Source organism: Dipteris shenzhenensis, chromosome 1 (assembly GCF_047967505.1).
Source record: "Dipteris shenzhenensis isolate YYH24624 ecotype China chromosome 1, Dip_SZ_1.0, whole genome shotgun sequence".
NCBI classification, from domain to species: domain Eukaryota; kingdom Viridiplantae; phylum Streptophyta; class Polypodiopsida; order Gleicheniales; family Dipteridaceae; genus Dipteris; species Dipteris shenzhenensis.
Genome location: NC_141596.1, coordinates 29,058,580 through 29,076,192, shown reverse-complemented (window position 1 = coordinate 29,076,192; position 17,613 = coordinate 29,058,580). Strand labels below are relative to the sequence as shown.

Here is a 17,613-nt window from a genome sequence, read left to right as displayed (position 1 = left end):
TGAGTAATCTATGTGTCGATCTCCTGAGAATTTGATGTTTTTCATTTTGATTCTTTATCAAAGGTTATATCTTTGGAGATAATGACCTTGCACTTGATGGGACCATACAGCTTGTATGCTTTGCTTTCTTCACTGTAGCCAACCATGATGCATTTGCATGACTTCGCATCCAATTTTCTACAATGATTGTTATGTATGTGGGCATATGCTATGCAACCAAATATGTGGAGATACCCAATGCGTGGCTTGTGTCTAGTGAATGCTTCATAAGGTGTCATACCCTGAATCGGTTCAGTCAGAATTCAATTAAGTAAGTAGTTTGGAGTGGCGATTGTTTCTACCCAATACTGATTCAAAGGATGCTTCTCACTGAGCATTGCGTTTGTGCTAAAGTATCGTTCTTCCTTTCAGCTCTTGCATTCTCCTGAGGAAGATCTACACAAGTTAATTGTCTTCAAATGCCATTACCTCTGCAAAAGATCGTGAATGCTGAAGACATGTATTCACCTCCTCTATCTGATCTCATGACGTTGATCTTTCTGCCTGTCTAGTTTTCAACCATGGCTTTGAATTCTTGAAATCTAGAAAAGACTTTAGATTTATCTTTCAAACAAGAGACCCAAAAATATCTTCTATAGTCATCGATGAAAGTCAAGTAGTAAAGTGAACTATTGACGCTGCAGGTCTAAGCATAATCCCATACATCTGTGTGAATTAAATCAAGAATAACTCGTGCTTGAGAGGTGCTTCTACCAAAATTGGTTCACTTTTGTTTACAAAAGCAACATGCTTTGCAAATAGGTTCGGAATTCTAATTGCCATATTTTAATTTCTTAGTTCTATCAAGCTGTTGAATTTGACACGTCCATATTGCTTGTGCCATACTTCAAAAAGTGGCATCTGTTGCGGTTGAGTTGACAGGCATGCAAATCTGGTACTGAAGCTAGCATTCTAAACAAGCATCCTTCCCTAACTGCTTTTCCTACTAGCTGATATCCTTTGGATTTGTCTCTAATAGTGCATTCATCTCCATCAAAGATGACTCGATAGTTGTGTTCTGTCATTTTCCCAACTGGCAGGAGGTTCTTGCTGAGCTTCGGAATATAGAGAACATCTTTCACGAATCCTTTTGTACCAGTGAAATTGTTCATAGGGACAATGCCTTTCCCTTGAACTGGATTCGATGTATTAAATTCCGTCCTTCTAAAGGTTTCATCTCTGTAAACCATTCTTGATGCTTTGTCATATGAGATGATGCACCATTGTCGATGTACCAAGGATCCTGACATGCTTGATTGACTTGATGACTACATTCCTCTTTTGAATTGCAATCTATGTCAAGATACACTATTTCAGTCTTTTGCATATCCTTGCTTGCAAGAAACATATTCTCAGGTTCATTGGCATAATGATTGTGGCTTGAATGCCCACTGCGATGATTTCCTCTTTCTCAAAAATTCCCTTGATTGCTATTGGATTGACCGCCTTGGTCATACTGCTTCTTGCAGCAGCAATCTCTTTCATAGTGTCCAATAGTTGCACTGAATGTTTGACACATTGGTGGATGCATTCCCTCTTCCTTGGAATATTTCTTGATTGGAATAGTTTCCTCTTTGCTAATGCTAATGTTGTTGAGGATGATGCTGATGCTGACTTTGCTAATGACTTCGTTGTTCATGATTACCACTTTGCTAAATGATCTACCTCTGCCTTTGCCTCTACTTCTATCTGAAGCTGAGAATGCTTGATCATTGGAATGACCTTTGCGTGCATGAATGGCTTGCGTCCTGAGTTCTTCACCAAGTAGCACTGACTGGAACTCTTCCGGTGTTGGAATATACCGTTGAATGGCAATACTCTGGACTAGATTCATGTATCCCTCTATCATATGGGTAGCATAAAAATCGATGAGCTACAAATCATGGATGATTTTTTCAAGTTAGTTTCGTTATGAATCTAGTCCATTTAGGATGATTTGAACTACTTCTGCGGGATTCATGGTCTCTCCTACTACTGCGAGTTGATTATCGTAATCCTTGATCCTGAGTACATAAGCATGACCCATTTCACTGCTGTTGTGAAAAATCTGGTCTATTTTGTTTCTCAGTGTGAGAATCCTGGAAGTTTTCTTAGACTCGTAAAGAGCTACGAACATATCACATACTTATTTTGATGTCTTCACTGTATTGAGCTGTCCTAGCATGACATCTTGCACATTCTGATTGATTAAATGATATGCATATTTGTCTTTCTTATCCCATTCTTCCTACTACAATTGTGGGCACAAGTGGTGCAGGTGTAGATCCCGTGGTTGGAGCTGCGACAACGGTGGGAGCTGCTGTTGAAGCATTTGATGGTCTAAGTGTAGACCCATCGACATACTTTCATTTGTCTTGAAGTACAAGAATGGTTTCCATTCGGTATTTCCATGTTCCGTAATTGGAGTTGTCTAGCTTAGTAGATGCCTCCAAATTTGAGGTTGTTAGTGGTGGACATGGTGCAAGAAAATGTACTCAAGGTGTCTGTGAAATCATTGTCTGAATCAACACTGTCTATATCAAATGCAATTTGAACTGTCATTGAAGATAAAACTGCAATATACCAGGCTAGCAATCCTCGATAAAAACTCTTGACTAGAAAAACTGATAGTGGCACATAGTTCAATGAGCGTGGTCTCTTTATCTTGCCTTTTCTCTTCTTACCCCCCCCCTCCTCTCCAAGCTTTAGTGTCAAGAGTGAGGCATACAGCTCCTCTCCTCCAAGGACAATAAGCATATGCTACTTTCATAACCTCTCTCTCTTTCTCTCAGTGCAAGCCCCTTTCCCTTTACTACTTTGGACTTTTTTGCCGCTCTCCGCTGTTCCCCTTCTCTCCCTCTTCTCTCCCAAGATGATTTGTCCCACTTCCCTTCCCTCTCTCCTCTCCTATATGATTTCGCCAATCTCCCCTCTCCTTCTCTCTTCCTCCTCCATTCCTCCAATGCTCCTCTCAAGGACTTCCCCTGCTTGTTTTCCCAAGATGCAACCCTTACTCCAAAATGGTGGACCAAAAAAAGACGTTAGCACTTCAAAACATGGAAGGAAAAGGTATGCAAACAATTACTTATCCTCTTTAAAGAATTTCATGAATTTAGGCCGTGCTGCGAAAATATTTCAATTCTTTCATCACTCCTCTTGGTGATATCCATGTTCCATGCTTGTTTTCCTACTCTCATGCCTTTGACCTTCTCCCCTTCCTCCTCCATGTGAGCATTTGCATAGATGTTCGACATCAAGACATAAGCTGCAGCAGCCTTTTCATCCAAGTGCACCGCCTTTTCAAAGGCCAGTCTTCCAAGCTCCACATTACCCCACTTTCGACAAGCACCCAACATCGTATGCCACACTGCAAGATTAGGATCGAAAGGCATCTTCTTCACCATCGCTGATGCCTCGTATAATTGGCCTGCACGGCCAAAAAGATCAACCATGCCAATGTGGTGTTCAATGGTCTGAGTGATGCCATTGTCTCTGCTCATGGCCTCAAAGTACTTCTGGCCGGTATTCACTAGACCTGTGTGACTGCATACAGTAAGAACGATAGAAAATGTGACCCCATCTGCCTTTATCCCTTCTGCTATCATTCTCTCCAGCATATGGAAAACAATTTCACTTTCTCCTTGCTGGGCATATCCTGCCATGAGTGCAGTCCACGATACCTCATTTCGAACAAGCAGCTTGTCAAAGGCTTCCTGTGCTTCTGCAAGCGAGCCACATTGGGCATACATATCCACCAACGCATTGCCAACAACATGATCTGTTTCTAGCCCCTTTCTGGCGCTGTCAGCGTGTATTTCTCGGCCCTTGTCTATGGCTCCTATGTTGCCACAACCTTTCAAGCTGCAAGCAAATGTGACAGCATTTGGAGAGAGATCCTCCAGTTGCATGTGTTCAAGACAGTTCAGTGCTTCCTCACCGAGACCCTCCTCGGCATAGCCTGCAATTAGTGCAGTCCAAGAGACTATGTCTCGAAGTGGCAGCTTGTCTAATGCGTCCACTGCTTCTGCAAGAGAGCCACATTTGCAATACATATCCACCAAGGTGTTGCCAACAGAGAGATGTCTTTCCAGCCCCTTTCTGGCAATCTCAGCATGTATTTCTCGGCCCTTGCTTATGGCTCCGATGCTGCCACAAGCTTTCAAGCTGCAAACGAACGTGACAGCATCTGGAGAGTGTCCCTGCATTTGCATCTGTTCGAGACAATTCAGCGAGTCCTCACCAAGCCCATGCTTGGCATATCCTGCCATCAATGCATTCCACGAGACCTCATCTCGAACCGGCAGCTTGTCAAATGCTTCCTGGGCTTCTGCAACAGACCCACATTTGGCATACATATCCACCAGGGTATTGCCAGCAATAAGATCTCTTTCCAGCCTCTTTCTGGCAATCTCGGCATGTATTTCTCGGCCCTTGTCTATAGCTCCTATGCTGCCACAAGCTTTCAAGCTCCAAACAAATGTAACAGCATCCAGAGAGATACCCTCTAGTTGCATCTGTTTGAGACAGTTCAGTGCTTCCTCACCTAGATCATGCTCAGCATATCCTGCCATTAATGCAGTCCACGAGACTACATCTCGAATTGGCAGCTTGTCAAAAGATTCTTGTGCTTCTGGAAGCAAGCCACATTTGGCATACATATCCACCAAGGTGTTGCCAACAGAAAGATCTCTCACCAGCCCCATTCTGGAAATCTCAGCATGTATTTCTCGGCCCTTGCCTATGGCTCCTATGCTGCCACAAGCCTTCAAGCTGCAAACAAATGTGACCGCATCTGGAGAGAGACCCTCCAGTTGCATCTGATCGAAACAGTTCAGTGCTTTCTCACCAAACCCATGCTCAGCATATCCTAAGATCAGTGCATTCCATGAGACCTGGTCTTGAACTGGCAGCTTGTCAAATGCATCCTGTGCTTCTGGAAGCAAGCCACATTTGGCATACATATCCACCAAGGTGTTGCCAATAAATAGGTCTCTTTCCAGCCCCTTTCTAGCTATCTCAACGTGTACTTGTCGGCCTCTTTCGGTATCTTTCAACCTAGCACAAGCCTTTAGTATGGCCACAAAGGTATACTTGCTAGGGTATACAGATTCCTCTTGCATTTCTTGGTAGAGATTGAGGGCATGCTTTGAATCCCCACATTCAATATAACCCCAGATGAGAGAAGTCCAAGAATACACGTTCCGATCAACCAACTTGTCAAAAACGTGCTGAGCATCACACATGCTTCCAACTTGGACCAACATTGGGACCACATAGTTCCCAAGAGATCTATGATCTTCCAACCCACTTTTGCACATGTAGGCATACAAACGCATGGTATAGGCTACATTTTTCGTTGTTCTGCACTTGTGCAAGATGCATGTAAGGCTCTGAACTGAAGGCAGCTGGGGCATCCGTTCCATGGACGTGAGTGCTTCCTCTAGGCTGAGCATATCCCAGTCACTATACTCACGCGGTTCTTGTGCTTGAGATGCATCGACATTGCCTCCAGCCTTTCCACAGGATGCTTTGGGCTTTTTCTGAAGCATGTCTTTAACCCAACCTGGATTGTACCAGCTGTCTATCCATAGCGACTCCTTGTGCTTGAAATCTAGACAACCAGGTTGAGATGCTCAATAGACTCGTTAGACTAGCCAATCTACTGATTTACCTGTGCATATCATTCAGTTTTGACTTACACTTACTTTGCTCTCTCGCTTGTCCCATCACTGGGAGGTAACCGTGAAGTACTCCTTCCATAAGCCCTCGGCCCCTGACCTCAACGCATATCAATTGCCGGGGGTGGGTTTGCCCAGAAAACTCTTTTCCCCAATCGATAAATGCACGGCTTCATAACTAAAATTACACGTATAAGAAAACATCACGCCGGGTTTTCTTATTTTCGACCATGCAGAAAAACAATAAAGGAGGACAGTACCTGAAGGCGAACATTCCTCCACCCGCTCCACCGGTCTCGGGGGGAAGCCAGCTGGAGCTTAATTGCCAGGGATCTCTGCGTCCTCCATTGGCAAGAAAGAACTTTGAAGGTGGTGCATAAACTTCACAAAAAAGTCAATTTTGTATTAAAAGAACGAACAAGTTGAATGCTCATAATCATTCATAAGGCCTGCCTTAGATGTGGAGCATGGAAAAGAGGATGGAGAGTTGAGAGAGAGAAAGAGATAGAGAGAGAGAGAGGGGGAGGGGGTGTGAGAGAGAGAGAGTAAAGGAGGATTTGTAGGGGAAAGAGAGAGACACGGGGGATTATGTGGAAGTTAAACTCTAGTTGCACGTGGAATATGTCCAAATATGGGAGAAAGAATTTTTGGAAAATAAAAATCGTAATTTCAATTCTTGAAGATGAGTTTCATTACTAAGGCTACCTTTCAGGCAGGCATAAAAAGATTGTGAACTAAAGGGCAAGATGATGTTGCACGATGGAAGCCCGTGAGTAGAACGATTGGAAAGTTTGAGCAAATGCAAAGCGATGTGCACACTGTGTGTGCGCATACGTGTGTGTGTGTGTGTGTTTGGGGGGTGGTTGTGAGTAAAACAATGTGGCACACCCTGCTTAGTGATAGTTATGTGTATATGTACGTGATTGAGTGGTCACTCCAATATGCAAATGATGTTCCTGCTTTTATGTGTGGATTGCTATTGTTTGTCCATATGTGATCTAATTGAGATTCATAAGTAGTTGTTGGTTCTTTAAATTGTAATTTGAAGTTTAAGTTATTCATCATATTTTGAAGGTTTGTTGCTTGGTGTTAGATTGTGTATTTGTTATGCTAGCTAGTATTTTTTGAAGGCAGGCTATGAACAAGTTGTATTTTGTGGATGGGGGTCTGTACACATTGATGATTGTGTATGTATTTGTTGTTTTTTGTTCAAGCCCAAAGACCCCACAGTTCAAGTCCCTATGATGCAGCTGTTATTGCTCTATCCAGCCGGATATCCATTGAATTTTGATCCTTGTAATTTCTATCCCTTTTTCATTGTAACTGTCTTGGCTTGCAATTTTTATTTCATTATGAATGAGTGTGCATGACCCTGAGTGTGAATAGTTGCGGATTGTTTGGAAATTTGAATTGAAGAATTTGTTTGGGTTTTTTGTTCTTGTTTCTTGTAAGCAAATGACATTAGAATTCATTAGATGTGTTGTTGCTTTTAGGTCTTCCTCATATTTTGGTAGGGATCTTCTGTTCAAAGATTGAACGAGGATTGTGTTATGGTTTGAATCTTGCAAGTGTTTTTGCAATATTGTTTTGTAAGATGCATGATTGGTAAGGCGCTCCATTTCTTTTTTGACGTCGTTGTCAACATTGAAGTTTTGAAATTGCAACGGCTCTACCAAGTATAGGTTTTCTATTTCTCTAACCCTAGATAAACCTATGTATGCCAACCCATGTGCACGTACTCCTTTTGGGGAGAAAGCTAGTTTCTCCATTGTTAGTCCTTGAGCTCTGTGGATTGTTCTTGCTGCTACTTGTTGTATTGGAAATTGTTTGCATGTGAGAACGCTTGTTTTTGAAGGGCCTATTTGAACTTCTTTTGTTACTCTAAATATAGGTGTCCATTGGTGTCTTATAGATGTGGTGTATGCTTGTTGATTTTCTTTTCTAGTTTGAAACCCAATGTCTTGAAGCGGAAACAATATCCATACTATTTCTTTTCCATCGTAATTGGATGATGCCATGAAAATTCCATCCGCCCCATGTTTTGATCGCCACAACTAAATTATTTTTTTGTTGAACACATTAGTGAATATGTCTTTTGGGTTACGTTTCAAAAACAAAGTCTTTTGTAATGTTTGATTGTAGAGAAAGAATATATGTATGCAAGTCTATGTCCAAGTGCTCCAACCGAAGTTGTTGTGTTTGGTTTCAATTTCAAAATTTCATCTTGTATTTTTTTTGTATAGGTGTTGATTTTTGCCTCTATTTGTATCAACCATAGGCATGAGGATCATTGTCTCATTCAAGGGTGGTTTTGGATAGTTAAATCTACAATTCTTTTTTCCTTTCTTCATGCATGTTGCTACATGTTGATGTATTTGAATTTCTTTTATGTTGTCATTCAAAAATTTATTATCACATGTGGTGTTCATTTATGAAATTTATTAATTCTTCGTTGTTATTATTAGAATTGTATGTTAGTGTGTTCTTCACCCACAGAATTCCATGTTCATGTTGGCTTCCTCTACTTTGGAATTCAATTACGGAGAAGTAATCAACAACATTTCCTAATATTGTGGAATCTTTAAGGATAAGTGAGAGCATTAGTTGTAGCTTGTGAACATAGTACCTAGCACAGAATGTAGGGTTTTTTCACACCATCTAGCTGATCTCCCTATTTGTCGGTACTTGTGCATCATTGTATCTATTGGAATTGTATCTTATTTGGAGAGCATTCACTAGAGGATTCCATAGTCTTTCCACACACGAGAATGTAGGTGGCCCCAATTGCCTCATCATTGCAAATGCGTCTTTGCTTAGTTTTTCCTTGTAGTCAGGGGAAGTGCGCAAGCTTTCAAAGTCCTCATATCCTATTCTAGATTATAGAATGTTTTCTATGTTTGTATTGTTCATCATGTCTTTAGCATACAACACTTTGTTTTGCAACATGCCTTTCCTTAATCGTACCCATATAGATTGCATAACTTGATGTATGAGAATCTTGATTGATTTGAAAAACAAGTTTGGAATGTTGTGCAAGAATTTCAAAGATTTTTGCATGATTTCCCATTTCACAATGTCTAAATACGATAGTTTCTCATTGTGAACTTGTCTAGGAAATCCAAAGAATAGCGTTGGAAAATTTACTTCTTCGCTATACTTATCCTGGAAAAGGCCCAAAGGCATTTGATTCTCTCCAAAACAACATACATCACTTTTGTTTCATAAGTCAATAATCTGTTCGGCACTAATGATATTGTGAACCAATGTGTCAGTGTCAGTATTGGCATTTTTGTCATTCTCTTCATTAGTTTGTACCTTCTATTGAGTTTATGTTGGAGTCAACCTCTTGCAGGCTCAATATATGTTTATACTACTCATGGTTGATAGTGACATTATTTTCAATATTCAAAGGTTTATATATTAGTACATTAAGAGCCCTCATTAGAGTTTTGGGTCAAACATTCCCTATTGCGTAAGTGGTTTTGTATTCCAGTCTCTTCTTAATCCCTACAGTTATTGATGCTTTGTCCTCTAAACATTGTGGAAGAACGCATTGCATTTTGTTGGTATCAGCAGCTACCACATTTATAATACTCCCAAAGGCTCCTAGTTGTCCATTGAAACATAATTCTTTTATTTGGGTGAATGTGATCCTTGGAGCTACTAGTCATTTCTCAATGTCATTTAGCTGCTTGACTATCGCTAATTGCTGGTTTAGATTGATATGTGTTCAATATTGGAACAAAATACTTTGGAATAGATTTATGCTTTATTGAGATATTGCAATCAAGGCTTATTATATATTCTTCCTCCTTGAAGAGAGTATTAACATTACTTTTTTTATTACAAATCCAATCGAAATATGCTTTGGAAAGGTAAATGCTATTCTTCCTAAAAACCATTCTTTCACACGAGAAGCATTCTTTTGTTGGCGTGTCCTTTATACCTTTCAAATATTTTTGAACGTGTTTTGAACAGTGTTGAAACATAGGATGTAAATAGACTCATTGATATTTTCATCAATAGTGATGGAACAGCCTCGTTATCTTTTTTGATGCAAGGCCAAAGGGGATTCAACACTAATTTGGGTGTTTTCTTGGAGGACTTGATTAGCGTCATGATTTTGTGTTTCAATCAAAGTCTTTTTTAATTGGGTAACTTTTCTTCTCATGGAAGTATAAGATATATTTGTTGTAGGGTAAATAGTTTTCATTGTGATCATCATTTCCTTGATTGAGCTCTTCTTCTCTTCTAACAAAATACTTTTCAAGATTTCTTCGATTTCATTACTCCATATTTTCCTTCTATCAAAGTTACTACCTATTGTGCAAGGAAAAATGTTCATGTGTGGATGATGTATTGTGCAAGGAAATATGTTCATGTGTGGATGATGTATTGCAATTTGTATTATTCTTTTCTTGCTTACTAGATTAACATTCTCAAAGAATCGGTGGCCAATATCATCATTTTCGTGAAACAATTCTATTTTAAAAGCAAATGTCTCTATTAAGGTAGACCTTAAGAAGATGTCATACAGCGGGAAGATGAAATCTTCTTTTTGCAAGTGAAGAAGATATGCTTTTGCACCTATGAGCTCAAGATAAATTTTATGAAAGTTTTAATACAAGGAATGAAGAAGGTGTTAAGTTTGTTGATTTGTTGTGGAGTACATTTACAAGATTTATATGAACCTAAAAGAGTAAGAAGAAATTGCAATCTATTAACGTCTCAATTACCAAAGTTTGTTTATTGGCAAGAATGAAGAAAGTGAGAATAACTTTTGAGAACCAACACAATCAATTCATTGCATATTAAGTTTGAATACAATGGTCCATGAAGCTATATAACTTCTCAGTCACAAATTGTATATTGAACGTAAAGTTTAAATGCAAGGAATGAAGAAGGCATTAAGTTTGTTGATTTGTTGTGGAGTACATTTACAAGATTTATATGAACTTAAAAGAGTAAGAAGAAATTGCAATCTATTAACGTCTCAATTACCAAGGTTTGTTTATTGGCAAGAATGAAGAAGGTGAGAATAACTTTTGAGAACCAACACAATCAATTCATTGCATATGAAGTTTGAATACAATGGTCCATGAAGCTATAAAACTTCTCATTACATTGCCTCTTGGGCTTCTTCCACCTTTGGTGCAATATATGCAGTCACCATTCCAAACATATTGATTAAGAAGCGGCCTTCAAATTTCTAGTTGAAAAGATAAGACTTGAGCAAGTGCGGGTTGTCTTGAAGGAGATCCACAAAGGGACGAGGCAGCTACAATACCTTGTCCACAATGTTATCTTTCAAGAGAACTTCAACTGTAGCTCCCTTTATGCTTCTTACAAGAGCCTTGATTCTCGGGTTTTTTATAGGTGAAGTTATTTTGTTACATGCCAAGCAAATCACTTTTTCACATTCCCTTGAGATTTTGTTCTCTTTACAAAGAGAGCATGCAGACTCTTACAAAGCAACATTGACACCTGTCACAGATAGTGTTTCAAGAACCTGTATGAAAACCAAATTAGTTAGTAAATTAAGTATTGGCAAAGAAATTGCAATTTGGAAACACTATGTTGTAGTAACTAATTTAAGTTGGGACCTGATTCCATAGCCAATATGTTGTATGTGCATGCTGAATACTCTCTGAAGAAAAATTGTCAGATTTGGATCTTTTATTAGTGCAAGGATAGTAATGTCCAGCATGTTTAACGCAATGGGTTGTGTGTTCTTCTTGCAACCAACATTGTGAAGAACAAATTGTGTTTCACCAAAAACCTTAAAACTCTTTGCCACTTTGATGTAGTCTGCACGCCTATTGGTCCAGAAAGTAAGCAGCAAGTATGGTTATAGAATTCAACACAATCAATAATTCATTCATCATGCTAGGTGCATTAGTCAAATGTTTTCAATCATGACATGAAAGAGAAAGTGCTTACTATGATAAGATCTTTATTCCCCGTCTCCCACTATGAGCTCATCATGTTGCTTGTACGATGCACCAAGCTTGATGATTGTGATAGCTAATGTGGCTAACGATAGTTGATTGCCTTCACCTTTGTTAATTAGATTTTTGCATTTCTCCTTGTATTATGAGATTGTTTGCTCTGGATATATTTTGAGCACAACACTGAAAGGCGGTATACGTTCAATACGAGTAGAGGGGTCGAAGGCAATGATGTATTCAGTAGTGCCTCCATCATTCCTAGGATTCTTTATGCATACTGAGAAGTTGGTCACACGGATGCAATCCCCAACATTGAGAAATCTAATGAAATCAGTGTAATAGAGTTCCTATATGTGTAGAGTTATACACCCTATACCTTTCCTATCAGCAAGGTCCACCTTTAGGCACTTGGGATAATTGACATTTGATAGCATGAAAGTACCATATTTATTAAGAATCTTTCCATAAAAAATGGCATTCTTCATAGTCAAGTCAATGTCAGGAACTACGATAGCATTCACAACAGGTCCATTGTTTTCTTCTTCCACCCAATTCTCTACTTCATACAAGGCAGGGAAAGGGACAATATCCACAGATGGGAAGGGCGATGGATTTTCCTCCTTCATAGAAACAATCTTTGGCTTCTTTTCAAGAGAATTAGGCGAATCAAATAAAGCTCTTTTCACAGGACTTTTGTTTTGGACTATAGGGGAGGAGAAGATAGAAGGGAGGCATCACCATTGATCATCTGTTTCAAACATTTATTTTTGTCTCTAGAGTTTCAATCACAATACCAATAAATTCTGCTCTACTGAGAGATAGAGACAATAGAACATGATTTCTTAAAACACTATTACAGATGAAGTGAGAACATTGCATGGCTTTTTGAAAAAAGATTATGTTCAAAATCCTAGGACTATTGGCCACTTTTTAAAAGTATTTGATTTTCTCATAGGTCCATCTCCAAAAACAATTGATTCTACAAAAGGGCACAAATTTATGCAATGCAACTTTTAAAGATGAACTAGATACATACACTTAGGCTTTCAAACTTGACTACACATGAAAATCATCTTCAAAACACACGCTAGATTATGGATTTTATTTTAAAGGTTGAAAGAAATATTTTACATTCACAAAGTCACACTAAGATTTGATCATCACTCATGGTATAGAAATGTAATTCAAACCAAATGAGCATGAAAGATATTATTATTTATATCATAACCAAGAAACCAAATGAAGTACATGTGAAATATGTATCAAATGGGAAACCCATATGACAAATAGAAAACCACATTATTTAAATATCTTAAAATATGTCCATATGTTAAAATTTATATGAAAAACCAAATGTCTAACTAAAAATCAACATAATATATGCCTATCTTATCAATAGTGGTAGCAATCTCTCCTTCTTGTACAATAGTTGAACCTATTCTAGTTTCCTGAATAGCTTCATGCTCTAGCTCAACAAATTCACTAGCCTCATAATGAAGGGAAGGTTGAGTTTGTGATGATGATGCTTGCACCCGATCATTATTAACTACAACTTTTATGTGGCTGAGATAAAAAATTAGGCTTGGAATATTAGGGCGACTTTCTAAGAGCAGCTTGGAATATCATATGCAATTTCTATGTGGCTAAGGTAAAAGATCACGCTTGGAATATTGTAGGCAACTCTCTAAGAGAGGCGACTAGGGAAAAACTTTGCGAAAAAGAGAGGCGATTAGAGAAAAACTTGCAAAAAAGCTAAAATTGAATGTGGACTTGCATGTCACTTTTCACCCCAAAAGTACCCTAAACCGTTAAAAAATCACAAATTATGACATGATTTGATGATATCATCGAGCCATGTCATAAAGTTAACCCTAAATTTGATGACGGCATCGAGTTGTAGCAAAGGTTATGATGAAAGTCGATGATATCATCAAATTTTGGCACGATTGTGATAAAACTCGATAATAGCATGGAGTTTTTTCATAAGTTATGACAAAAATCGACGATATCTCATAAGTTATGATAGAAATCTATAACATCATCAAATTTTGTCATAATAATGACAGAAATAGTAAAACGGCTATAACTTTTGAACCAGAATTTTGTTTTGGGAGCTTTATGGCTCAAAATTTAGAGTAGCAGTGGCTCTACAATTATTTTTTGGCACTTTGTTCAACCTTGGATCTGAATTCCCTCCAAAATTAGGTGCAATGTAAGGGGGTGATTATTTACTACAAAATTCCTTATAGAAATAAATTCCATCTAATCAACACATATACCCTACTAGCACCAAGCAATAATCCTAGCATAGATATAACTCTAATTGCCCAAGTTCAAATCATATTATGGCTAATTGCTATTTTGTTTCAACTTATGACATAACTTGATAACATCATCAACTTCTATCATGAGCTATGAGTCATAATAGCATCAACTTTCCTCGTGACTTATAGATACCAAGATGGAGATCAAATTTAAATTTCCACAAATAGATGAGGATGCAATATATGCTAGCATCATCATCCAGGAATTACAAAATACGTGCTTGATGAGGAGACAAAAATATGCGGACAATATGATGGGTAGATTTTTCTTTTATTTTGATATGATAATATTGCAATCAAGCTAACTTTCTTCCTCGTGTGTACATCAGTTTAATGGAGAATGTACTCAATTTAATGTATTCATGCAAATCTAGTTAAGTCAAGAATTCCATTTTGCTAGTGTTTTTTTTTTTTTGGGACGTATAATAGGAAACCATTTTTTTATAAATGAGTAAAAAATGGCAATTTTTAACGGTATAAAAAAGAATATTCTATTTAGTTCTCGTTTCTATGAAATAGTTCTCACTTCATCTGCAATAGTGTTTTAATGAAAAGTTTCAATGTCAATATACATGTTTAGTGGCTGCTAAGAAATAGACAGATTACCAAACTACTTAGATAGGACTATTACTAAATTGAATAAACTAAAATTAAATAGTTTTATCAATTATATTTATTTATCTAAAAGAGACAATCCATCTGTTGCAAACTATTTGAATAGAATTATTTACTACAATAAAAAAAGTTATCAGTTTATGTGACAGTACACATTATAATACAAATCCAATTTTCTCAATGATGTAATTCTTTTAGTAAAGGGTTGTTCATTGAAAGCATGTACTAATTTTATATATACTGCAACTTACATCTTAAAAGCTAAAAAATATAACATATTTGCTTCCTTTATTGAAAGATTTCTTAAAAAATTAGCAGCAAGAAACATACTTCTGAATCGCATCACCAATGTAAGTTTTTTAATTTATTACTCTAATTTGCAAGATGCTTTATATCTCTGCTACAATGGAAACAACAAAATAAAAAATAAAACTAATGCATTCTTAATGTTATCATGCTTTCGTTCAAAGTATAAACAAATAAATAGTTCACAATGTCATTTTCTATGTTCTATGTAATAGATGGCATACAAAACATTATGTATATTATAGGTTATTAATAACTAAAAATTATAAAATGAATAACAACTTGGAACAAATATTTTGTATATTGCAGTTTTCAAATAATAAACATTTTTAACAAAATGAATAACAACTTGGAACAAAGATACTCTTTGTAATTTTGGCCATCAATAAGTTCTTGTCATATACAACTCTCAAAATTTTCAATAATAATCAATGTGGAATGCTGGGGGCTCCTAATATACCTATTAAGACAAGCAAAAATTGGACTATACTTTATAGTAAACCAAACAAAGTAAAAGCAAAGAAGGAAAATGTTACACATTGGGTCAACGCATAGTTCACTTCACATTGCAGTGTCCTACTTTCTCAGGATCACCATGTAGCAGACGAGCTACACAGACACAACCTCATATGCACACGCAACTCAAGACAAACAAAAACGAGATAGCAAAGCCACTCTACAACAACAATCCAAGATCCCCATGAAATGAACACACTAAAACAAAGACTGTGTTCACTATAAATAATGTGACAGAGTACGATGCCCTCATTTTAGACTGCGAAATGAATAGGACAATAGATCTCTGCCCTCAAAACTAGATCCAAAAGTAGAACAACACAAACAGACCAAACCAAACAGATCTGTGACCTCAAAATAAGCAAGAAGAAAACTTCTCTCATGCAATAGTTAGAAGAGGAACACACCTTCATAACAATCAGCAATCTCCACATCCAAAGCGAAAGAAACACAACCACCAAGACTCATAAGCAAAGAATGAGAAACTGTGTACGTTTCACAAGAAGGCACGCTTAAATAGACACGCATGCATTATTGAAATGAGAGTAGGATGCACACACAAGAAGCATATACTAACCTATATCAATTCAGTATAGCTATGAGCTGATCAAATCGATAAGCCCCCATTTATTGACAGAATAGTCTCCTTAATCATCTGACAAAGCATACAATGCTCATCAGATGTGGGGTCTCTACAATACTACACTAATCAAGAATGTTTTTTGAGGATGCACTCATCTCTACTTCACCACACAGCTACAGCTCCTCGCATACCTACAAGAAAAGAAACAAACAAGCCCAAAATCAATTGCAATTATGATAGCTACTTTGGATTCACCAGTGGAAGAAAGGCCCACATCTAAAATGCAAATCTGCACTAACAACATGTCAGAATAGAGAATACGTAGGCCAACAACGATCAAAGAACCGGCATGGCCACCATAAAAAACGACCGAACCGCAATCAACACCATCACAAAGAAACACGATGGCCGCCATGATGAAAAGAACAGAGACGAGAGCAGCAGAGAGAGACAGGAGCTTAAAGAATAGGAGAGAAGAGTGCCATGCTAACCCACCTTTTAGACCAATAAACTATCCCTAAACCTAACTTCAACCATGCTAAGACACGGTCAACTTGACCAAACAAACAAATCCCCAAACAATGGCTCTACTTAACAAACAATAGCTCGACAACCCCATAGGACCCTTGCACGGCCAAAAAAAGAGAGCATATGATGTGCTCGATAGCACTGCCTTCATTATTTCAATGTTTTAATTTCCTTTTATGGAGTGTTGGAGTATATCAATAAAGAAGGATGATGCTCATGAGTTGATTGGGGGGACATGATAGTTGTAGCAAGGATGTTGTTGCATGAGTGAATGTCTAACTTGTGTGTGTGGAATGATCTTGTGTTTTTGCATGTACTTATGATTGGAGATTCTTCAAGGGGAAGAAAAATTTTAGTCATTCTCATAGGAGGGGGTGGGAAGTGAAAGCAAAAGCTTTTTTCCTTTTTTGACAAGTTATCTTGTGTTTGTGTATTTGAATGTCTTTGTTGGGCAAGCCAAATTTAGAAATGTTTATTGTAGTATATATGTCACCAAAGTCTTCTATTTCTAAGTCTGTCACTTCACCATAAATTGGCAAGTTCTCAATCCAAAGCAATCCATGGTCATGTTGGCAAGAATAGTAAAGGTGAAGAATCCAAGTGTATTCTTTGCACTCATATGGGACATATTCTTCAAGGCATACATGACAATCCTATCATCATTGTATTGTTCAATTAAGGGCATGAGAATTGATGCAAAATGCAAAATATTAGTATTGCAAGGGCCATAGTTCCAAAGGCTATCTCTGAAAAAAGACAATGTTCCTCCGTATGTGAAAGAGGAATAGGACAGAGAAGAGAAAGAGGAAGAAGAGTCAGATCAAGAGGTTGAGGAAGATAAAGATGATCTCATCTCAATAAAGAAGCTCAATCTACATCTTAATGAGACAATCACAGAAGATGATGTGGGATATGTATGGGGACAAAAGCCCTATGCTGTGAATGCTCGAGATGTGGAGTCAGCAAGCATTTTTACCAACGACAGGAATCTTGATATATCTTACGCTATGTAGATATACAGGGCTTTGGTGGATGGTAAGAAACCCATGGTCTCCAATGTAGTCATGCATCCAATGATGTTTTGTCCAAATATAGGC

General features: G+C 37.8%; 1 protein-coding gene across 3 annotated transcripts; it reads right to left on the bottom strand.

Annotated features, from left to right (window-relative positions):
• Positions 1-3,116: 3,116 nt before the first annotated feature.
• Positions 3,117-6,218, bottom strand: LOC147905662 (pentatricopeptide repeat-containing protein At2g33680-like). 3 transcript variants are annotated; one of them, XM_087373948.1, is made up of 3 exons: positions 5,957-6,218; positions 5,718-5,874; positions 3,117-5,629 (listed from the first exon to the last, which is right to left on the bottom strand). In XM_087373948.1, exons 2-3 carry the CDS (start codon positions 5,776-5,778, stop codon positions 3,123-3,125), a joined length of 2,568 nt encoding a protein of 855 aa, XP_087230074.1. In that variant the 5' UTR covers positions 5,779-5,874; positions 5,957-6,218; the 3' UTR covers positions 3,117-3,122. The 3 variants fall into 3 exon arrangements, with proteins under 3 accessions (XP_087230074.1, XP_087230061.1, XP_087230067.1); XM_087373935.1 differs by having other exon boundaries at positions 5,718-5,866; XM_087373941.1 differs by having other exon boundaries at positions 5,724-5,866.
• Positions 6,219-17,613: the final 11,395 nt, after the last annotated feature.